Raw genomic sequence first — 24,526 nt, 5'->3', positions numbered from 1 at the left:
ATCTTTGCTGAGAGCCATGCCTGACCACTTATCAGGGTCACCAACTTGTACTCTGGGTAGAGACAAACTAGTTTGGTAGAGAATATCACACTGCCGGGTAGCACAAGGCTACCTGAAGTTGAATTATTTGCATCAAATGTTTATAGGTGGCACAGTGGTTAGCACTGCTGCCTCACAGCGCCAGGGACCTGGGTTCGATTCCAGCCTTGGGTGACTCTCTGTGTGGAGTTTGCACATTCTCACCATGGCTGCGTGGGTTTCCTCCGGGTGCTCCGGTTTCCTCCCGCAGTTCAAAAATGTGCAGGTTAGGCCATGATAAATTACCCCTTTAGTGTCCAGGGATGTGAAGGGCAGGTGGGGTTACAGGGAACGGGCTGGGGATGTGGGTCTGGGTACGTTGCTCTTCTGGAGGGTTGATGGGCCGAAAGGCCTCCTTCTACACTGTAGAGATTCAATGGTTACATGGTTCTACACTTATCCACAGCAATTAGCAACCACTCTACCAGTTAGAGAGTCTGCCTTCAATAAACAATGTGCCTCTGTTGTGTGATGATGACAATGAGTTATTGCAACCACTGCTTCAAATTTGATTGGATTGTATCGAAAGTGACTGCCGCCAATTCGAGCTTGATTGGCCTGGGGGCTTGGTTCTCCACTCGCACTTGAACCTTTTCCAGTTTAATGGATCTTTGATGCCTCCACGGAAAAAAAATCAACATCTTGTTTCCCAATTCACATCATTACACCAAAGATCTTGTCCAACAAGATAACTGTGTTCAGATAGTATAGTGGCTTCAACAGCAGTTACCGTTCGTGTTAAGATTTTACAGTCTCTATTTTATTTTTAAAAATGTGTTGCTGCAGATGTGTGACCAGTGATGCAGTTACATAATTGTATCACTAATCACTTAAATAATCGGTCACTCTGTCTATATCTGACGTGCACGAATTACATTACGGCGCAGCGATGCTCAGGGGAATGAAGCCACATTGTATTGTCTTTAGATACAAAGTTGCCGAAGCGTCAGGACGGTTTCCTGGTTAGATGTGTTATTATTAACCCGGCTTCATTCCAGACCTCACAATGAGTGATGCCAGTGGTAAATGCATCCGAGTGGCAGACTGGAATATGATCAGCCCGTGTCTGTCCTTGCAGAGAAACTTGGCAAATTAACTCATTGCTGTGTTCTTTCCCCTCCCCTCACTGCGGTGGCAGAAATCCAAGCTCACACTTGTCAGCGACTGGTCGACCTGCCAATGACTCCTTCAGCACAAGCCAATCCCAGCCACCGACAGGCGGCCTTTCCCCGCCGCCAGTCGGGGTTTTTTTTAATATTACAGGGAACTTTCAGCTCTGTCAGGAGCCGTATTTTTTTTTTCAAATTTATTATCTCCGTCCCTGAGCCGTGAAATGATCATTCTGCCCCTCGGTGAAGGCGAGATGTTCTCGCTGAGTTTCCAGTGCCTGCGTCCCCAGTTCGGAGAGCCGCTTTCTGCTGAATGATTTCACAGTTTACGGATTTTTTCTCAACCCGGCACCTTGCAAAGCTGCAAAGGGAGCTGACTGTGAACGGTGAGACTTGATCCCGGGGACATATCTTTCTATTTGTTACGCTTTCCACTCAACTTTCAGCAGCACTCCCGGCCTCTGTGCTCCAGCCCTCCGTCCTGAAGCGAACGATTTGAGATTAAGAAACTGACACTCGACCCAATGGGAACCGGGAAAATAAACATCTGCGGTCTCCTTTCTCCCCAGATATTTTTGTAGAGAAGGTGCCAGCATTGTTTTCATGTGCCATTCAGAATTGGGGGACAAACCGTGTGGATGTTACTTGGAACGGGCGGAATGGCACAATTTCCCTTGTATTTGAACTCTGCAATGCTGGTATTATTTAGTTGTGACTTCCGCCTGGTGACAGCAAGTAAGTGGATTTTTTTATTCTGATGTTTGTGAGCATTACACAGATGCCCATTATAACTTCAACAACACTGATATTCGGCAACTTCAATTAATGTGGAAGGCAATGGGATTTCCAGCAGGTGTTTGGATGACAATGAGATTTCCAGCAGGTGATTGGAAGGCAATGGGATTTCCAGCAGGTGTTTGGATGACAATGGGATTTCCAGCAGGTGTTTGGATGACAATGGGATTTCCAGCAGGTGATTGGAAGGCAGTGGGATTTCCAGCAGGTGATTGGATGACAGTGGGATTTCCAGCAGGTGATTGGAAGGCAGGTGGATTCCAGCAGGTGATTGGAAGGCAGGGGTATTTCCAGCAGGTGTTTGGATGACAGTGGGATTTCCAGCAGGTGATTGGAAGGCAGTGGGATTTCCAGCAGGTTATTGGAAGGCGGGGTATTTCCAGCAGGTGATTGAAAAACAGTGGGATATGCAGCAGGTGATTGGAAAATAACGGGATATCCAGCAAGTGATTGGAAGGCAGGGGGATATCCAGCAGGTGATTTGGAAGGTAGGAGGATATCCAGCAGGCGATTGGAAATCAGTGGGATTTCAGGCAGATGATTGGAAATCAGTGGGATATCCAGCAGGTGATTAGAAATCACTGGGATATCCAGCTGGTGATTGGAAGCCAGGGGGATTTCCAGCTGGTGATTGGAAATCAGTGGGATATCCAGCAGGTGATTGGAAGTCAGTGGGATATCCAGCTGGTGATTGGAAATCTGGGATTTCCAGCAGATGATTGGAAGGCACGGTGATATCCAGCAGGTGATTGGAAGTCAGTGGGATATCCAGCTGGTAGCATAGTGATTCACACAAATGCTTCACAGCTCCAGGGTCCCAGGTTCAAATCCTGGCTTGGGTCACTGTCTGTGTGGAGTCTGCACGTTCTCCCCGTGTGTGCGTGGGTTTCCTCCCACAGTCCAAAAATGTGCAGGTTAGGTGGATTGGCCATGCTAAATTATCCTTGGGTGCTAAATTGCCCTGGGGTCAAAATTGCCCTGAGTGTTAGGTGGGGTTATGGGGATAGGGTGGAGGTATGGGCTTGGGTAGGGTGCTCTTTCCAAGAGTCGGTGCAGACTCGATGGGCCGAATGGCCTCCTTCTGCACTGTAAGATCTATGGAAGTCAGTGGGATATCCAGCAGGAGGAAATAGAGAAGGAAGTGCGCTGTGCCGTGCCCGGTAGTTCGTGCTAAATGTATGTCAGTCAGAGCTCAGCGTCTAAACAGTGTGGCAGAAAAAAGTCAAGTTGAGTGAACTAAGGAGAGACCCAAAGATGCAAACGGTGGGATTAAGCGAGTTGGCAGCGAGTAATCTGAGTAAATGGGCCCGGTCAGCGAGAGGAGCAAAGGTGATATAATTGGGAAGGGTGAGCGAGTGGAATGTCACAGCAAGTTGGGAAAGTAATCATCAATTAAACAAAGCTGGAAAACTGTGGGGAAGAACGGACAAAACGCCTGTTAAAAAAACACCAGCAAAATCCCCGAAAGGTGCGAACCTAAGAAATGAGCAACTATAAAGCCGTGAAATGGGGACGAGAAAAATGGCGGCAGTGGAGGAACTGGTCAGTATCTGAAGGAAAGTGACCACAATTAATTTGAGAATGAAACAATAAGCAGAGATGAAAAAGTAAAAGGGAATCAGAGCAATACTGACCAAGGGGAGGGAGGGGGGCATATATATATATATATATATATATACTTCGAAGCATTTCTGAAATTGAACCCTTGTGTAAATTTCACGAAAGAGAAAATACTGGAAAATCTCAGTAGGGCTGGCAGCATCTGTAGGGAGAGAAAAGAGCTAACGTTTCGAGTCCGATGACTGTCAAATTTTGTAAATTTCACGCCCCTGTTTCGATCAAACGGGTCTGTAATATATGAGAGAACGGGGAGATCAAATGAATAATTGTTTCTGTATTCTGAGTTCCCGGTTCAATAACGGGCTTCGCATATACCTGTCATCAATCTGGGTTGGGATAACCCGTTTTTCTAACAGAACTTTCAGCATCGCCTGCAGCACAGTGAGACCGCATGCGTTGGCAACGGCCATGAATTATCGATTTGGTATCTGCATAGCAACGAATGAAACGTGTCCCCTCCCCCGCTCAACGTGCATTTCATTGGTGAGGATAATGCACGCAAAAAAAAACCGCGTTTAATTGATGATTACAGTAATTGAAAGTGTATGGGCGAACAACACTTGCCACCTGGCAATGCTGCTGGGACTGACTGCTGCCTCAGCCGAGTACAGTCGTCGCGGACTTGAGCAGCGGCATTGTTCATTTGGCGTGAAGTATTTGAGGGGTTGTGACAAAAGTTATGAATGCTGTGTGTGTGTAACAATGCATCAATTTAAATACTTAAAAGAAGTAGGTCATGGCTCTTTACACAGTCCCTCGCGTGCTGAACTCCCAGTCACATTCAAGCCACAGAGGCGCAGGAATGGGAAGAGATAATTCACCCACAAGAGGGAAGCTTGGCCAATCCGTTGCTGATCTCAAAGGCCGGTTATCAGGGTCAGTGAACCGACTCCCTGGGGACACAGTGTGGGAAACCGGGAAGAGAGGGGGGCGGGGGGAGTGTACATACATGTTTGAAATACACAAACAAAATGTGATAGTTATTACGAGCTCAGGATAGTATACCTGAACTGTTTCAATGTTTACTTGATGTATTATTTCTCTTTATTATCACTTGACTGATATAAACAACATAGCAATTTGTACCGGAGTGCGGTGTTCGCCCTCATGTAATGCGGCGCTTTATTTTATGAGCTTCAAACAGGCTCTCTCATGAGGGCAGGGAGGCCCGCGCCACTTCCAGCTTTTGGGGCCCGGAGCCATCGTAAAGATTGAAGATAGATTAAAACAAAATACGGTACCAAAAAAAGAGACAGAATTTACTAATTATTGAGGAAATATCTAGCCTTCGTGCAATGTCACAGTTGATATTACTCATGAGGAGACCATTCCAATGTTCTTGGCCCAGAGCTGAACGGTGATTGTTCTTCACCTGCTTCAACACAGTGAAAATAATTTCACCTGAAGCCACTGATTCAGGCAAACTGACAAAAATACTCAATCCAATTGTGGTATTCGGAAACACCCCAATATTTCCTGAAGCAATTACTTTAGTTTGGAATCCAGAGAAGAATGTTTTCATTCTTAGGACGTTACGTTGAAAAGTTACCCATTATAAAGAGTTGCTGTGAACGAACAGTACCACAACTTCAACCGTGTGCTGGCTCTGCCGCCTTAACATATACACATTCTTATGCCCTCCTTCACAGGCGCTGCCTGGTGTACAAGACGGATCAGCAAAACTTACTTTCTTATCTTATTTAATTTCCTTCTGCGCATAAAAACAAGTTGCAAAACTTATCAAGTGCCGAAAAAAGTAACAAGTGTCAAGATTTGAGGCCCCCTTTGAGCTTGAGGCCCAGACCAAATGACCCTTCTCTGATTGGCCCTGCCTTCAACGATCCTGATGGCACAAGAAGCAGTTGCAGGCCAGGATCTGGGGTATCACTGAACCGGAATGCACAGAGTTCAGGCAGGCAACAATCCACAACTCAACCTCGCAGCACTGCCAGAATGTCCGTCCTGTTGCCATTTGTACCGAAAGCAGCAACTAATTGACCAGAAGAATGAAAACTGAAAGTCGCCATAGATCCCGAGGATAGGCTGCTTTCCCCCTTTGAGAGAGAGCTGACTGGTGGTGATTTAATTTGAGGGTCACCACTCCGCGGGCGAGGTTGAGAAGGGTAACCTCAGCCCATATGGGAACATTCATGTTTTGATCCACTAGTTTTTTTGGTTTTAAATAATCCCATGTCTACTCGGACTCGGCGGTTTTACCGGTTTTGTATTGGGGTTGAAATATGCAGTTGATGCTAAAATGTGTAACAAATAATACAAATCAACAAAAATCGAGGCTTAGATTGAGGAGTAAATTCAGCAGCTACTTAAAGAGGTGCAAACTGTGCTTGTTGAGCCAAAGCACTGAGGGAAGAAAGAGCCCCTCCGGGAGGAACTAAGAATACAATCACATGTCTCAATTGAAGTGTACCATCTGCAATGAAAGTAAGATGTCAAGTATATCCAGTAAATGGCATAAAGGATACACTGACATATCGCTCTGCATCTAGTGTTACTGAGATAGCAGTGACCCAGAGTTTCCCCCTACTGTACCCACACAACTTTCTCAGTCTCTCTTGCACGAGATGGGATTTAGAAATGTAACTCACTTCTTCTTTGAAATTAGTCAGGAGTTTATCACTGCAGATCCGAATCATTGACAGAAATGTAAACCGAGAGGCAGATTAATCTGGCTTGATTCAAAATAGCCTTTCTGGCCACATTGGAGAAGGTGCCATTTTCTTCAGCCCTCTCTGCCAAGGAAAAGTAAGCAAATTGGGTGATGTTATTCATGGAACCAAAGATCATCCACATTGCAGAAGGAGGCCATTCGGCCCATTGGGTCTGCACCGGCCCTCCAAAAAAGCAGCCCACCTTGGCCCACTCTCCATCCCCGTCACTCCCTAACCGTTGGACACTAAGGGGCAATTTAGCATAGCCAGTCTGCCTGGAGAGAGATCGAGAAACAAAGAGAGGAACGTTTCGCCCCAAGAAAAGTAAAACATATCAGATTTGGGGATAATGATATTTAATTTTAAATATGGTTTTACAAATTTTAGAATGCAGCCAGTTTAGATGACTACGTCTTATGGTCGAACACAACCATCACTGTTTTGTCAACATTGGCAGGACATAGTCCATCTGATGAAATCATTTGGAATGTAATTGTACACGGAGAAGGTAGGGGGTCTCATTAAAGCGCCGCGGTTGAATAATATCTTCTGTTGCACCCGGTAAAATGGTCACTTTATTTGCAAGCCCATTCTCGCAGACTGAATTCACGACACTTTACAGTGGTACCGCGGCTGATTCAGGGTCCCCCAAGTCATCTCCAAATGTGAATTTAGCAAAGGCACCAAGGTTACCACTTACTCCGCGTCCATTCCTTTGATTCGCATCTTTATCGAACCCCAAACTAAGGTGTAATTTAAAAACAAGTTGTTGTTAAAACGGGAAGGAAATCCCAAGAGGAGAACAAAAAACATGACACCCCCTTATTTGGATGCAGTTCTGTCCGCCCGCCTTGAGTGAGCAATGTGTGTGGTCTTACTGGGTTACACTGCAGTGTGTGGGAGCCGCTCCCGCTCACTATCCAGGTGGCCACTGAGCGCTCCCACTTAGTACTACACCCAGTGGAGTTCTGCAGCTCTCACTCATTGATCGTGTGCCAGCCCAGATCGATGGAAGCCAAGAATGAATTGATATTTGTTAATAGAGGAGCTCTCAAGAGGAATCGCGCAGTAAAAATGAAATGCGAGTTTACACACACACACACACACTCACACACTCTCTCTCTCTGATACACACACACACACATCTTTACACTGCACCCTGCTCCTGCCCTGAGTCCTCACTCACCCTCCTTCTATGTTCTATATCTTGGTTTCGGATAATGCTGGGCACAACATCGAGGGCCGAAGGGCCTGTTCTGTGCTGTACTGTTCTATGCCCCAATAAACTGCTGTTTCAAGTGGAGTTAACCGCTTGTTCACCTGCGATTAAAAGGCATTTTCAGGTTTCCTATGCAATGTTCCCTCCACCCACTGTGGCCAGTATGCGCTGCTCAGCGGATAGCTTGTAAAATATTAAAAATTAAATAAAATCAGGAAGGAGATAGGAGACTTTAAATATTAAAAAAAACGATTTCCCTTGGTTTTGGAGTCTATGTTGCGGGTTGTGCACATGACGCCGAGTTTATAACGCCCCTGCTTGTATGGATGCAGAATAATGTGCCACAGGTTTTCTGCATTGTGCTGCTCAGTTGGTGAAATCCTGGCCGTTTGAGAGAGAGATGTGCTGGTGGTCTTCTGCATGTACACATCAGCGTTTGCCGGCCTGTGAATGGTATGCGTTCTATCACATCTCGTCATGCTCACAGTGTGTTGGAAGGATACTGCAGTCCGCCTGTTGTACCAATCGGTTTGTGTAATCCCAAATTCCATGAAAAAGAGGAAGTGCGACGCAATGGAATGTGTTCTGAAGGGATTGTGTAAAACCAATCTTGTCAGGATCCTTAGTGCTGATGGAGTTGTATAGTATCCTTTTTTGTGTAACAATTAACAACGTGCCACATTACCAATACCTTGTGAGATTTTCCATACTCATTAAATAGAAGAATATGATTGCTGCTGTATTAAATACTCCTTCATTTCCATCAAGTGTCACCAAGTAACGTGCGGTTCCCTCGGCTCTGACTCCTCACCTCCTCAAAAATTATATATCTTTAAAATTTAGAGTACCCAATAATTTTTTTCCAATTAAGGGGCAATTTAGCGTGGCCAATCCACCTAACCAGCACACCAGCAGAGTCTGCACGTCCTCCCCGTGTGTGAGTGGGTTTCCTCCGGGTGCTCAGGTTTCCTCCCACGGTCCAAAGACGTGCAAGTTAGGTGGATTGGCCATGATAAATTGCCCTTAGTGTCCAAAATTGCCCTTAGTGTCCAAAATTGCCCTTAGTGTTGGGTGGGGTTACTGGGTTATGGGGATAGGGTGGAGGTGTTGACCTTGGGTAGGGTGCTCTTTCCAAGAGCCGGTGCAGACTCGATAGGCCGAATGGCCTCCTTCTGCACTGTAAATTCTATGATCTTTGGGTTGTGAGGGTGAAACCCACGTAAACACTAGGAGAATGTACAAACTCCACATGAACAGTGACCCAGGGTCGGGATTCGAACCCGGGTCCTCAGCGCCGTAGGCAGCATTGCTAACCATTGTGCCACGTGCTGCCCCTCCTCCCAAAAAATACCACAGTGCGGCCCTCAGAGGAACATTAGTTGTTACATCAGCGCCTCCATGCACATAGATTTTTAAAATATAAATTTAGAGTACCCAATTCATTTTTTCCAATTAAGGGGCAATTTAGCGTGGCCAATCCACCTAGCCTGCACATCTTTGTGTTGTGAGCGTGAAACCCACACAAACACGGGGAGAATGTGCAAATTCCACACGAACAGTGACCCAGAGCCGGGATCGAACCTGGGACCTCGGTGCCGTGATACTGCAGTGCTAATTACTGCACCACCGCTGCCCTATGCACATAGATATTGACAATCTCTACACCAAGGCAGATATTGTGTTGAACTGCAATCCTGAATTTTAACAGCAAACGCTGGAAGCTCTTGGGTCTGTGGAGAAAGAATCAGAGTTAAAGTTCCAAGGACATGGCCTTTTGACAGAACTGGAAAAGGTTAGAGGTGTTTTACATTTAAGCCAAGTAGTTGGGGCGGGGGGTGGGGGGAGGAGAGGTGGAAAGAGGTGATGGCCAAAGGAAGGAGCGATTTAAAGACAAAAGGGATGATGGTGTGAGGTGAATGTTTACAGTGGGTGCAAATGACAACAGTGGAATCATTAGCAGTGAAAATGAGATCCCTAGTTAGGATTTGGAATTTTTAAACTTGAGGTTGTGTCTGAAAGGTTGCAAAAAGATCACTCTTTTTGTCCTGTTTGAGTGAGATGCAAAACTCCTTACGGATCAAACTTGTAGGAAATTTAAGCAATGGATTTAGCACCCTAAGTCTATGGCTTAGGTAGAGACTATCCAAATTCTTATTTTATCGGTTTTAAAAGGTACTTTTCATTCCATAAGTCTGGGTTGGATTAGCCTCTAAATTAACAAGGATAAACATGCTAACCCACTGCACATACAGCAATTTCCCCACCATGGACCAGTGGGGAGGCAGTGGCGTTGCTGACAGTGGTATCAAGTGACACTTGCTCAGGACGCAGCATTTGACAGAGTGTGACATCAAGGAGCACTAGGAAATCTAGAGTTAATAGGCTGGATTCAATGGCCATGCTGCGCCCGAAATGCAATGCGCCACGGCTGCATGGCTGATAAAAGCCGGGAGAACTTGCTCCTAGGATTTACCTGGCTCGCGATGACTCGCAAGATCTAGTGCGATCTCATGAGTTCTTGAGATGTAAATCCAGCCCATTGTGGGCAGGATCACTTTTTGGCAAACCTGCATATTAGTGCAAGATGTGGAGATGCCGGCATTGGACTGGGGTGAGCACAGTAAGAAATCTTACAACAGCAGATTAAAGTCCAACAGGTTTGTTTCAAACACTAACTTTCGGAACACTGCTCCTTCCTCAGGTGAATGAAGAGGTATATTCCAGAAACACATGTATAGACAAATTCAAAGATGCAAGGGTGAATTCAAAGTCTTGCATCTTTGATGCTAGTATGACACTTGGCTCGAGTTAACAAACTAGGGATATACCTCTTTGAATTTTGAACATTAAGGATGATTTGATGAAAAGTTTCAAAACGAACGGGGTAGATTTAGAGAAATTCAACTTGGCCAATTGCTGCCCTTTCGTGTACTCTCTATCATAATCAAAATGATGGAATGTCTCAATGACAGTACCATCAAGTAGCACTTATTCAGCAATAACCTTATTGATGCTGATGACTCAGCTCCTGACCTCACTACAGACTGGGTTCAAGCATGGTGGGACTGACTGCCCTTGATATCAAGGCAGCATTTAACCAAATGCACCATCAAGGAGCCCAAGACAAATTGGTGGATACTGGGGGAAAGCTCTCCCATAGATTCCATTCATACCTAGGGCAAAGGAAGATGGTTATGATTATTGGGCAATCAATCACCTCAGTCCCAGGGCATCATCATCTCAGGATAATACGCTAAGCACAGTCATCTTCAGCTGTTTCATCAATGACCTCCTCCAGCACCCTGGCACCCCTCCCCTTGAACCCCCATCGTAAATAAGCTCAGAAGTGGGGAAGTTCATTGATGGTTGCACAATCTTCAACACCATTCCAGAGTCCTCAGACACTGAAGTAATCTGCCCAAATGCAGCAATACCTGGACAACCTTCAGGCTTATGTTGGGAAGTGACAAGTAACATTTGCAGCACACAAGTCACAGGCAAACATTATCTCTAACTAAAGAGTATTAAACTATTGCCCTTGATTTTTATTGGCAATGCCATCGCTGAATCCCCCACTGTCAACTTTCTGGGGTTGCCATTGACCAGAAACTTAACTAAAAATTAAGTCTTTCCAGGGCCGGCCCAAGGCACCGGCAACTCGGGCTGTCGCCCGGGGCGCCATGTGTTAGGGGGTGCCAGAGACTCTGGTCCCGCGCATGCGCAGTTGGGCCGGTGCCAACCAGCGCATGCGCGGTGGCCGCCCTCCCCCAGGGTGGCCGCCCTCCCCCAGGGTGACCCCCCCCCCTTCCGTCCGCCCCCCCCTTCCGTCCGCCCGCCCTCGGGCCCGCCCCCCCCCCCCGGCCGCCTCAACCCCGCCCCCCCCCGCCCGCCTCGGCCCCCCCCCCGCCCGCCTCGGCCCCCCCCGCCCCCGCCGGCCCCGCCCCCGCCCCCCGCCTCGCCCGCCTCCGCCCCCCCCTCCGCCCCCGCCCCCCCCCCGCCCCCCCCCTCGCCGCCCCCCCCCCCCGCCTCGGCCTCGGCCCCCCCCTCGCCCCCCCCCCCCTCGCCGCCCCCCCCCCCCCCCCCTCCGAAGGGCGCCGAAGTTCAGCTTGCCCGGGGCGCCAGCAACCCTAGGGCCGGCGCTGAGTCTTTCAAGGGTGAAATTGGGAAACACGTGCTTCACACACAGGCTGGAAGATGGTTGAAGCCTATGCTGCAAATTGCATTTGATGCCAGATCAATCATTAATTTTAGCATTGAGTCTTATAGATTTTTGTTAACCAAAGGTATTAAGGGGTATGGGGAAAAGGCAAGTATATATGGGGTTCAATTGCAGACCAGTCATGATATCATTGAATGCTACAGGCTCAAGGGCTCAATATTCCTGTTTCTATGTTCTTGGCTTGCAAAGCTCTGTAAAACATGAGGCACTGAGTTTAACAAATTTAATTTGCAGTATTATTTGTTGTATATGTTTGAAATGGTGATTTGTGTAGATAATTATTTTATTCCTACTAATTTAGTTTCCTAATACCTAATTTCATAGTTTAATTAACACCAGAGAGTTGATTTCCTGCAAGTGAACTGAGATAGCAAAGATGAGAGTTAATTGTTACTCCCTTTTTAGATCACAGTCAGATTCTCGCAAGTTTTTTTAAAATTTAGAATACCCAATTATTTTTTTTCCAATTCAGGGACAATTTAGTGTGGCCAATCTACCTAACCTGCATATCTTTGGGTTGTGGGGGTGAAACCCACATAGACATGGGGAGAATGTGCAAACTCCATACGGACAGTGACCCAGTAGATTCGCTCAAGTTTCACTAAAATACATTCTGTAGCGTCAGGTAAATCATAACTAACATTTTGAAGAGCTAATTCATACACACCAGCAGTAAAGGTTCAGTGGTTTTTTTCAATTAGTAAAACGCTGACAAGTTGAGTTAAAGGTGCCATAGAGTCATAGGGTGTGATTTATCAGACAAGGATTGCCGGAATCGGGACGGGACATGGCTGATAGCTCCTGGGAGAGGTGTCTCTGGGATTCCTAATGGTTGATAGCTCACGGGATCTAATCCGAGACGTCACAATCTGGGTCGCCTGACTTGCATGGTTAAGTGAGTTTAAAAACCTGCATAGCTGTGCTCCGACGCCAGATGGAAAGGCCAACCAGCACCTATCGGCCTTGCCGAGCAGACTCCAGCTGAGAGTCAATTGGTATTGGTCCCCACAAAGAGGGACGAGACGTATTGGCACTTGTAGGGCTGGTGGGTCTCCCAGGCGATCGGATGTCCCTGGGTGGGTGGCCTCTGGCCAGGCTGGCACATTGGCACTGCAAGTGCTACCGGGCACCTTGGTACTGCCAGCCTGGTACTTTGAAACTGCCACTTGCATAGCTGCCCACATGACACGGCCAGGTTGCCAGGGCGAAGGTGCCAAGCTGGCATTTTGCCTGCACTGTGGTACCTTTCTGGGGTGGGGTGCGGGGGTTCGTGTACCCGCCAAAAGTTGAGAGGCATTGGGAAGATCCAGGGGCCGCATCGGGGCGGGGGGGGGGGGGGGGGCGAAAGATTGGGGTGCCATTTTTAAAATGCTGTCCCGACCACCTCCTGCAATAAGGAGCTCAGCTCGACTGGGGTCCTAAATAGCAACATAATACCGTTAGATAACAGGGTTGTTCCCAGTGCTTGTAACCCCACACACAACTGACACTGATTTTATTCTGATTAGATCGCGCCAATAGAGTTTTACAGCACTGAAAGAGGCCCATTGGCCCATCGTGTCTGTGCCGGCCATCAAGCACCTTCTATTCTAATCCAATTTTCTGGCACTTGGTGCGTATCCTTGTAGGTTGTAGCGTCTCAACTGCTCATCAAAATGCTTCTTAAATGGTGTGAGGGTTCCCCACCTACACCACCCTTTCAGGCAGTGAGTTCCAGATTCCCACCACCCTCTGGTGAAAAAGAATTTCCTCAAAACCTTTGTAAATCTCCTGCTCATTACCTTAAATCTATTCCTCTGGATATTGACCTCTCAACCAAGAGGAAAAATCTATTTCTGCCGCCTTCAGGGACCTATGGCCACGCACCGCAAGACCCCTCTGATCCTCTGAACTTCCTAGTATCCTGCCGCTCATTGTGTATTCCTTTGCTTTGTTAGTCCTCCCAAAATGCATCACCTCACACTTTTCATCATTAAATTCCATGTGCCACTGTTCTGTCAATCTGACGAGCCTGTCTTATGTTGCCCTGTAATCTAAGGCTTTCCTCCTCATTCCACAAATGTTTGTGTCATCTGCGGACTTGCAGATCATACCCTCCACATTCCTATCTACATCACTGAAGTACACTGCAAACAGCAAGGGACCCAGCACCGATCACTGTGGCACACCACTGGTCACAGGCTTAAAATCACACAAATAACCTTTGATCAACTCCCTCTGACTCCTGCCACTAAGAAATTTTGGATTCAATTTGCCAAATTGCTCTGGATCCCATGGGCTCTTACCACCTCAATCAGTCTCCCATGCAGAAGGTGCATTGTTATAATGAAAAAATGTCTTTGGCAAACGTCTTCTTTGGAGAGTAGGTAGATCCAAATCAATATAAAACTAACTTATGATATCACATTAATTCATTTATATTATTAGATTTTAAGTTTTGGAACAAATAAAAAAAGATTGAGCGCAAACACATGTCATGCAAAAAAAACCCCTTTGATTATAATAATAATAATAATCACTTATTGTCACAAGTAGGCTTCAATGAAGTTACTGTGAAAAGCCCCTAGCCCACATTCAGGCGCCTGTTCGGGGAGGCCAGTACGGGAATTGAACCCACGCTGCTGGCCTTGTTCTGCATGACAAGGCAGCTGTTTAGCCTACTCTGCTAAACCAGCCCCGATTGAGCCATGAATAGCGGATTTTCTTCAATAAGGCTATTTTGGATATAGGTATCCACATTCAGCTTAAAGATGGGCTTTGAACAGGAAAGGGAGTTTGAAAATGGAGAGAAGCTGGCTACTACAGAGGGTGTGAAGGTAGTTTTTTTGAAGAGAGGTTGATAATAACTTTGAAAGGTAGAGGGAAAGTACCAAATGTAGGCTACCATGCTCTTCCACCAGCCATTGATTTACATTCAGTTGGCAAGCCCAGTTGGAGATTCTGACAATGGTATTGAGGTCAAAATCCCAGGAGGTGGTAAGGACCAGTTTTGAACTACTCAAACACACATTTGAGGCAGTGAATAAGGAGAATTCCCAGCAGTGCAATGCAGCCAGGACTAAACCTGCAGCAGAACGAGGACATGTTATTCTGGTAAGGGGGATGTGATTTAGATTTACAGCATGCTGTGTGCTACAATGACTAAATTGTTGGCCAAAGGTTAGGGAGGGCTGGGGCTGAAGTGCAACAAAATCTGAGGAGCAGCTCTCCCTCAGATAATGGAAAAGGGTTTGGAACCTCATAACTGAATATAAACAAAGAAAGTGGACTTCTCAAGGCCACTGACATTACAGGTGGCCTGGAATCCCTGGACCAACTTAACCTTCTGTTGCCCAGTACTGCCATATGTGCAACAGCCTCAATTCTACAAGTCAATATCTAATGAATGCAGCCCCACCTGTAGACACTTGACCTTAATTTAAACAATGAACAGATTCCCTTTTCCACATTTTTAAACAAAATTTAACAAATAATATTCAAAAACAATATTTTAAATCAAATCAAAGGAAGAAAAATAATTTCCCACATTCTCTATAAAGTATAACGTCGCTCTCCTCTTCCCCCCCCCCCTGCCCCCCGCCCCAGTAAATCTTATGTACATGCACTCTTTTTCATGAAACAATTGGATAATTGATGGCGTACACTGACCCATTTGATCTTTGAGATTTTGTGCTTTACTGACATTTGTTTCATGCTGACAAAGTCAATTCTCAATCTTTTATCACTTGCACTTTTTATTAGTTGAACATTAGCTCACAAGGAATGATTATCATTGACTTTATCATGGAGGGAAGGTCATTGATGAAGCAGCTGAAGATGATTGGGCTGAGAACACTATCCTGAGGGACACCTGCAATGATATCCTGGAACTGGGACGATTGACCTCGACCAACGACAACCATCTTCCTTTGTAAGACTCCCAACCTGCAGAGGCTTTTCCTCTGGTTCCCATTGACTCCAGCATTTCTAGGGCTCCTTGATCTTCTAATCCCACCGATATCTACGGCATTGTGCGTGGCTCGCCTGTCCTGCTGCCCAGGAACCTGGCACGGGGTGGTCGCCTTGGACAGGACAGGAAGATCCCATTGGCAGAAAGGGTTGGAAAACCCCACCCTAAATCTGGTTTCCGTGACTCTAAAGTAGAAAATGAAAGTATTTCTGTCTCGCTGGAGACTTACTACTAATTAACTGGCTTACCATTGCTATTTTGTATGGAATCACCACTTTTTGGTGACCTCAATGTGTTGTCAACCCCAAACCTAAAACAAGTTGAACTTTCATACTCCCTGACCTTATGCCAATCCTCACTACTAAATGAATGTTGATAACATTTTAGCCAATCTTCTACACACTGTCGAGGTGCAACAATTGACTAAAGCTGCACAGTTAAATGAATCCATGGCCAATTTACTCATGAGCTGACTAAAATGTCTTGTGAAGAGTACAATTCCTTCAGATTGAGCATCATCATCATCTTCAGCCTCTGAATTCCCTGTGAAATGTGTCAACCTCTGAATTCCCTGTGAAATGCGTCATTTCAAGAACCTTGCTGTTTTTCGGCAGCTTATCAAATAATGGTATTCTCAGTCACTCTTGAAGCACCTTTCAATTGGTCTTTGGGGACTCAGTCACCTACTTACTATTGCTGCTCCAGCCCTGTTGTCTGATATGGTGCACAGATCTGCCAAGGTGCTTTCATCTCATTCCTTCTGCCCATCTTTATACTGGCACCTCTGTCCAGTGGCTGAATGATCTTGAAATGCCTCCTTCGTTGAGTCATTCATTCTTTTTAACACTGCGGAATGCCCCCTTTGTGCCCTCGAGGCTTTTGGAAATTACTATTTTCAAAGGAATTTTTGAGACAGACATTGCTCCGAAAGGGAATGTCTTTCTGAGAACTAAACAACAGTTAAGTCCAAGAGCCTGTTATGCAACCTTTCAGCAAAATGCAGTAATTAAAGTTGAACCATGGAACAAGGGATGTCCAAATTGAATTTATGTAATCTTTTATACCATTGGTTAAAATCTATATTGTAATTCCTCTGTAAAATGATCGCCTGCCTTTCAAAATCTATCAAAGTCTGACCAGGTCTCATTGACATGTAATGGATCAACTTCTGATAAGTTCTATTCATGAAGAGCCAATCCTTCGACAGCAACCAATTGATGGGTTTCCAGCTCATAAAATACAAAGGGGACATTTTCCTCCTGCCACCCCACTCCCACTCCCACTCCCATTCCCACCCCCACTCCCATTTCGGCAGACTGGAATGGTAGCAAGGGTGGAGAATCAAGGGGGAGTTTCAAAATGGCTTTCACACTAGAGGGATTTCCCCATTCGATTGTCCCTGCTCCCACCAGCGGTGTGATGGAGTTCCCGCCATGTGACAGGAACTTCATTTGAATTCATTTAAATATAAATAGCAGGCCTCTTTGGTAGAGATATAGTCTAGGCGCTCAAAGCCACTTCATTCTTTCAGTGGTCATCACTGAGAACAACCCTAACAATTTACTCTTGCTTTAAACTATTCTTCACAAAATCTACTTGGATTATAATCTTTTGTTTTAAAATATTTTTCTTAGCTTCTAACATTCAACTTTAGGCAACCATTCTCTATTATCATGTTCAGCTTCTTATAGCCGTTTGGTAAATGAAGCAACCAGAAGTCAATCTCCTCAGTTTTAGAGACCTTCACAAAGTGAATCATTAGAAACAAATAACTCCAAATTTGACAACCCATTAATGCCAATGAATTTCTCTTTATATGTCTATGAGTCAATCTCCAATGAGTGCCCTACTCCGCATCTGTAGACACTTAACCTTGATTTATACAATTAACGCTTTTTTTAATAAAGGGTGGAGAGGCATTTGAGGAGGATGTTGTGTTAAACCACGTTAAAGACTGTGGACAAGCTGAGAAGGACGAGGCAGGATAGTTTATTATGGGGATTAAAAATGTGCTGACCTCTAAGGCTACTACCTCATTTTGAGCTTTGGATGATGCTTATCATTCATATCAGCTTAGTTTTCTTGGTTTACAACATTAAGTAAAACTCAACAGAATATGTTCTAGTCTTGTCCCTTCATAAGCCTGCTTCATTCTGACAAAGTACTAGAAGGCATCAAAAATGTTTAAAAAGCTGCACTTTGAATCGATTTTATAGCTAGTTAGAGTTGCATATTCCATGCGGTATGATGAGCTATAAATAATAATCTTTATTGTCACATTAACACTACAATGAAGTTACTGTGGAAAATCCCCTAGTCGCCACAGTCTGACGCCCGTTCGGGTACACAGATGGAGAATTCATAATGACCAATTCACCTAACAAGAACGTCTTGCTGGAACTTGAGAGGAAACCGGAGCACCCGGAGAAAACCCACACAGACACGGGGAGAACGTGCAGACGAAGCGCAGACAAGTGACCCAACCGGGAATCGAACCTGGGACCCTGGTGCTGTGAAGCAACTGCGCTAACCACTGTGCTACCATGCTACCCTATGTAAACCCTATTTAAACTTTGTCGTATATTAATTATGAGTACCATTGATTTCCATTGTCACTGTCTGTGTCACACAACATCTGAAAATATCATTTTGTACCTTATGCTTAAACAGGAATATTGCCATCAACTAGAAACCAGAGTCCTGAGTCTGATAATTCCAATGTGGAACATGTAAAGATGTATATGGTCATGTGGCATGCAGCTCTGAGAGGTTTCTTTTCCATGTGCAGTACATCACACTCCAAAGTTATTGGCTTGAAGATTTTGAGATGGGTCAAAAATTGGAATTTTAGAATTTGGTGTAACCATGGCCAACCAAGACAATTATATGTGTGCGCCCCGTACAGCAGCCATTTTGTCAGCTGTTGTAGGAGGCCACACATCTCAGTGTAATAAAGCCTCAATTACATTCTACTCTCGTCTTCTCGTAATTGATAGTGCATCAATTTATTACACTGAGATTCTTCAGAGATGGACCTCTGCATCAAGCCGGATCGCCTGCAGCTGCATCCTCAAGCAGACAACGCCAAAAAGAACTTTGAACATTGGCTAGCCTGTTTTGAAGCATACATCGGGTCTGCGCTAGACGCAATCCTAGAAGCACAGAAGCTCCAGATTCTGTACACGTGGCTGAGCTCCAACATCTTTCCCCTCGTCCAGGATGCACCGACCTATGCAGAGGCCATGGTGCTACTGAAGGAAAACTACGCTCAGCGGACTAACGAAATCTACGCCAGGCATCTCCTCTCCACGCGGTGCCAACTTCCCAGTGAGTTGGTGGAAGATTTCTGGCGTGCCCTGCTTGCGCTAGTTAGAGACTGTGACTGCCAGGCCGTTTCGGCCACTGAACACTCGAATCTGCTGATGAGAGACGCATTCGTTACGGGCATAGGGTCTGACTACATCCGCCAGCGCCTCTTAGACGGGGCCACGCTCGACCTCGCGGCGACCAAAAAACTAGAGCTCTCACTTATGTTCGCCTCATGCAACTTTCAGGCCTATGCCCCCGACTGTGCGGCCCACCCCATCATGGACCCCATCAGCGACCGCCCCCAGCCAGCCCCATGTCTGTGTTGCGCGGCAGCCAACCAGCCCTGGGGGACCCAAATGCTACTTCTGTGGGCAGTCAAAACACCGCCGACAGCGCTGCCCGGCGTGAAGCGCCCTTTGCAAGGCATGTGGCAAGAAGGGACATTTCGCTGCAGTGTGCCAGGCCCGCTCAATTGCCGCTATTGTCCCGGCATCCCCCACGTGCGGCCAGTCGGCCCCGCCATCTTCCCCTCCTTGGACCACATGCGGCCCGTGGGCGCCGCCATCTTGCTCTACTCGCAACATGTACGTGGGTGCCACATCTTGTCTCTCTCAGACCCAATGGGTGCCGCCATCTTGCCTGCCCCAGGACACATGCGGCCCGCCCGCGGGCGCTGCCATCTTACCCGCCTCAGGACCCCTGCCCGTCGGGCACCTCATCAGGCTGCTCATCGCCTGCAACCGCCGCCGACCAGCCACATCTCGCCTTGGTCACAATTGACCAGTCTCGACCCCACAACCTCGTGACCGCTTCAACAAAGGTTAAGGTCAATGGGCACGAGATGTCCTGCCTGTTGGACTCCGGAAGCACTGAGAGCTTCATTCACCCCGATACGGTAAGGCGCTGCTCCCTCGTGGTACAGCCCGCTAATCAGAGAATCTCCCTGGTCTCCGGATCCCACTCCGTGGCGATCCGGGTGTACTGCATCGCCACCCTCCCCATCCAGGGCGTGGAGTTCAGCGGCTTCCGACTCTACGTCCTCCCCAACCTCTGCGCTGCCTTGCTACTCAGCCTGGACTTCCAGTGCAACCTCCAGAGCCTAACCCTGAAATTTGGCGGGCCCCTAACCACCCCTAACCGTTTGCGGCCTCGTGACCCTTGAGGTCGACCCGCCTTCCCTTTTTTGCAAATCTAACCCCGGATTGCAAACCAGTCGCCTCCAGGATCAGACGGTACAGCGCCCAGGACAGGACCTTCATCAGGTCTGAAGTCCAGCGGCTGCTTCGGGAGGGTATCATCGAGGCCAGCAACAGCCCCTGGAGAGCCCAAGTGGTAGTGGTCAAAACTGGGGAGAAAAACAGGATGGTCAGTGACTCCTGTGTGACCATCAATCGGTACACGCAGCTCGATGCATACCCCCTCCCACGCATATCTGATATGGTCAATCAGATTACACAGTACCGGGTCTTCTCGACAGTGGACCTGAAATCTGCCTACCACCAGCTCCCCATCCGTAAGGCGGACCGCCCATACACGGCGTTCGAAGCAGACGGCTGCCTTTACCACTTTCTTAGGGTTCCCTTGGGCATCACCAACGGGGTCTCGGTCTTCCAATGGGAGATGGACCGAATGGTTGACCAGTATGGTCTGCGGGCCACTTTCCTGTACCTGGACAATGTCACCATCTGCGGCCACAACCAGTAGGACCATGATGTCAACCTTGCCAAATTTCTCCAAACCGCTACTCTCCTCAACCTCACGCTTAACAAGGAGAAGTGCGTGTTCAGCACGAACCGCTTAGCCATCCTCGGCTATGTAATCCAGAACAGAGTTCTAGGGCCCGACCCCGATCGCATGCGCCCACTCATGGAACTCCCCCCTTCGCCACTGCCCCAAGGCCCTCTAACGATGCCTGGGGTTCTTTTCGTATTACGCCTAGTGGGTCCCAAACTATGCGGACAAGGCCCGCCCACTCATTCAATCCACCGTTTTTTCCCTGACGGCCGAGGCTCAACAGGCCTTCAACCGTATCAAGGCCGACATCGCCAAGGCCGCGATGCACGCGGTCGACGAGACGCTGCCCTTCCAAGTCGAGAGCGATGCATAAGACGTCGCTCTGGCCGCCACCCTCAACCAGACAGGCAGGCCCGTGGCATTCTTTTCCCGCACCCACCATGCCTCCAAAATTCGGCACTCCTCCATCTTTGAAGCTGTGCGGCTTTGGAGGCATTACCTGGCCGGCAGGAGATTCACTCTCCTCACTGACCAATGGTCGGTAGCCTTCATGTTTAACAACACACAGCGGGGCAAGATCAAAAACGATAAAATCTTGAGGTGGAGGATCGAGCTCTCCACCTACAGCTACGTGATTTTGTATCGGCCCGGTAAGCTCAACGAGCCCCCCGATGCCCTATCCCGAGGTACATGTGCCAGCGCACAAGTGGACCGACTCCGGACCGGCACGACAGTCTTTGTCACCCAGGGGTCACCCGTTTTTACCATTTCATCAAGGACCGCAATCGGCCCTACTCCATCGAGGAAGTCAGGGCGATCACCAGAGACTGCCAAGTCTGCGCAGAGAGTAAACCGCACTTCTACCGGCCGGACCATGTGCGCCTGGTGAAGGTCTCCCGCCCCTTTGACCGCCTCAGTGTGGACTTCAAAGGGCCCCTCCCTCCACTGCCCGAAACACGTACTTCCTCTGTGTGGTCAATGAATATTCCCTATTCCCCTTTGCTATCCCATGCCCCGACATGACATCTGTCATCAAAGCCCTCAACACAATCTTTTCTCTGTTCGGCTTACCCGTCTATGTCCACAGCGACCGGGGATCCTCATTCATGAGCGATGAGCTGCACCAGTTCCTGCTCAACAGGGGCATTGCCTCGAGCAGGACGACCAGCTACAACCCCCGGGGAAACGGGCAAGTGGAGCAGGAGAATGGGACGGTCTGGAGGGCTGTCCAGCTGGATCTACGGTCCAGAAATCCCCCGGCCTCCCGCTGGCAGGAGGTCCTCCCCGATGCACTCCACTCCATTCGGTTGCTCCTGTGCACCATGACTAATTAAACCTCCCATGAACGTCTCTTTGCCTTCCCTCCACCTCCGGGGTTTCGCTCCCAACATGGCTGGCAGCTCCAGGGCCAGTTCTCCTCCGTAGGCACGTATGACTCCACAAGGTGGATCCGTTGGTTGAGAGGGTATAGCTACTCCACGCCAACCCGCAGTATGCTTACGTAGCGTAACCCGACGGCCGGCAAGATACCGTCTCACTCAGGGACCTGGCACCAGCTGGTTTCTCCGCAGCCCCCGCTCCAGGACAATCCATTCTCCCCTTGCTCCCACCCGGGGATGAAGAGGATTTCGACATGCTCCCGGAGTCTCCGAAGACCAAGCCGCCGCCTGAGTCGCCACCAGCACTGTGGCTCTCTCAATGACAGATCAAGGCACCGGACCGCCTGAATTTGTAATACTCTCTGTGATTTTAAACACAACTTTCTGTATATAGTTCTCTACCACCCCCACTGGACTCATTTTTTAAACAGGGTTGAATGTGGTATATGTGTGTCTGTGTATGTGTGCATGTATATGTGTGTGTTTTACGGTAAGGCTGCTGTACTGCAGGTATGGGGGTAGATCCCTGCTTGCTGGCTCCGCCCAGTTGGCAGAGTATAAATATGTGTGCTCCCCGTACAGCAGCCATTTTGTCAGCTGCTGTAGGAGGCCACACATCTCTGTAATAAAGCCTCGATTACATCCTACTCTCGCCTTTTCGTAATTGATAGTGCATCATCCAATTCAAAACCCACCCACTTGTACAGAGTTAAAATTGGGGCCTAAATGTACACACATCCTCACAATTATTTTGCCAAGTTCAGCTAAATTTGTACTGATCAAGTATTGACCCATTGTTGTCTATACGTAACAAAAGGTACCTATGCACTCTGCTGAGTTGCAGTGAACTATTGGAAAAGGTATGTTCATAATATTTAGAATATCATTCCCAGACTATAATGTTCATCCCAAAAAATATAATATTCACCCAAAGATTATATACATACTGTATCCCCACCATATGGAATGCTGGGTTTTCCAATGAGGATAAATAGAAGGTTTGAAATTCTCAGCAGAAAGAGAAGCAGCTTTGAGCAGGGAAGGTGTGTCAAGGTGTGTTCTACTTGGTGATTCCAGAATGCTGCAGTTTGCTTGGAAGTGGAGTGTTTCTGTGGCAAAGACTATGTTGATTAGAAGGTCAAACACATGGGGTGTGATTGCTTGGCCTCGATGTGCTCTCGCTCGAGCAAAACGAGGCCAGTGAATAGCGGGAGAGGCCAAAAACGAGAATTATGCCAGGCGGCAAAACTGATTAAATCGGCCCGCTCCCATAGGCGGAATCGGGATCCTGCCATGCATGGTGAGAAACCAATTATCACCATTGAAGCCCTATTTCCATACAATTAATGGGAGTGACCCCATATCCCGTCACTCATTGGCCTCCCCAGCAATGTTTAATATAACATAGAACATACAGTGCAGAAGGAGGCCATTCGGCCCATCGAGTCTGCACCGGCCACTTAAGCCCTCACTTCCACCCTTAACCCTCCTAACCTTTTTGGTCACTAAGGGCAATTTATCATGCCCAATCCACCTAACCTGTACGTCTTTGGACTGTGGGAGGAAACTGGAGCACTCGGAGGAAACCCACGCAGACATGGGGAGAACATGCAGACTCTGCACAGACAGTGACCCAGCGGGGTAATCAAACCTGGGACTCTTGCGCTGTGAAGCAACTGTGCTATCCACTTCTGGTACGGTGCTGCCCGGTATGCCCAATGCTGGCGCCGATTAGTACTGCTTTTGAAAAACGTAAACATGGTGGAAGGGCTTTTGTGGAGAGCTATGGAGGTGAGTATCCATCTTTGCTCACAGGCAATAAGCCCGGGGTGCCGGGTGGGGGGGGGGCACCGTCCAGAGGAGTGGGTTGTCCTGGGATGGGGGTGGGGAAGGATTGGGCGAGATGCTGGGAGTGGGGGGGGGGGGCAACCGCACGCAACACCAGCAGGCCAAACCCTGAATCGTGTTTACCCATTCCAGGGCAAACCGAGCCTGCCCACTGACCACCCATAACCCCCACAGAATGCCGAGGCCTCTGGCTGTGCGGCTGAAGACTTTTGCTCATGGGAAATTGGCAGTAGTGGTTCAATGAGCACTTCACAGATGACAAGTGGATTCCTGTGGGTGGGCGGGTCAACTGGCAGGTGGGAGTCATTGCCTCGGATCCCAATCACACCTTGATGCAGTGACACAGTTCTTGAACACTGCAGGATGCAACAACACATACGTAGCAACCAACATCTGAACACCCAGGGGATGGGAAGCCTCTCCAGGGATATGCCCATGACCGGAGGGTGGGAAAGTACGGGGAGGGGGAGATGCCTGGAGAGAGGGCCAAGGGTTTGGAGATCCGCCCACATTGTGGAAAAAGTGACAGAGGCGTCATACTGGTTGTGCTCAAGTGTTTTTAATTTGTCACAGGTGTCATACAGTTCCCCACTCCTGA

The 24,526-nt window shown here is 47.8% G+C and overlaps 1 protein-coding gene across 2 annotated transcripts in view; it reads left to right on the top strand.

The window, feature by feature from the left end:
• The first annotated feature begins 1,287 nt into the window (after positions 1-1,287).
• Positions 1,288-24,526, top strand: part of fndc4a (fibronectin type III domain containing 4a) — a 249,795-nt gene continuing 226,556 nt past the window's right edge. The window contains exons 1-2 of one of the 2 annotated variants that reach the window (XM_038799948.1): positions 1,295-1,573; positions 1,757-1,922. In XM_038799948.1, the coding sequence (XP_038655876.1) occupies positions 1,826-1,922 (97 nt within the window). In that variant the 5' untranslated portion in view covers positions 1,295-1,573; positions 1,757-1,825. Of the gene's footprint in view, positions 1,923-24,526 lie in introns of both variants that reach the window. The other variant, XM_038799949.1, reaches the window with a different exon arrangement.

This window comes from Scyliorhinus canicula, chromosome 6 (assembly GCF_902713615.1).
Source record: "Scyliorhinus canicula chromosome 6, sScyCan1.1, whole genome shotgun sequence".
In the NCBI taxonomy this organism is placed as follows: Eukaryota; Metazoa; Chordata; class Chondrichthyes; order Carcharhiniformes; family Scyliorhinidae; genus Scyliorhinus; species Scyliorhinus canicula.
The sequence above is the reverse complement of the archived record's forward strand: the minus strand, read 5'-3'. Positions and strand labels throughout refer to the sequence as shown.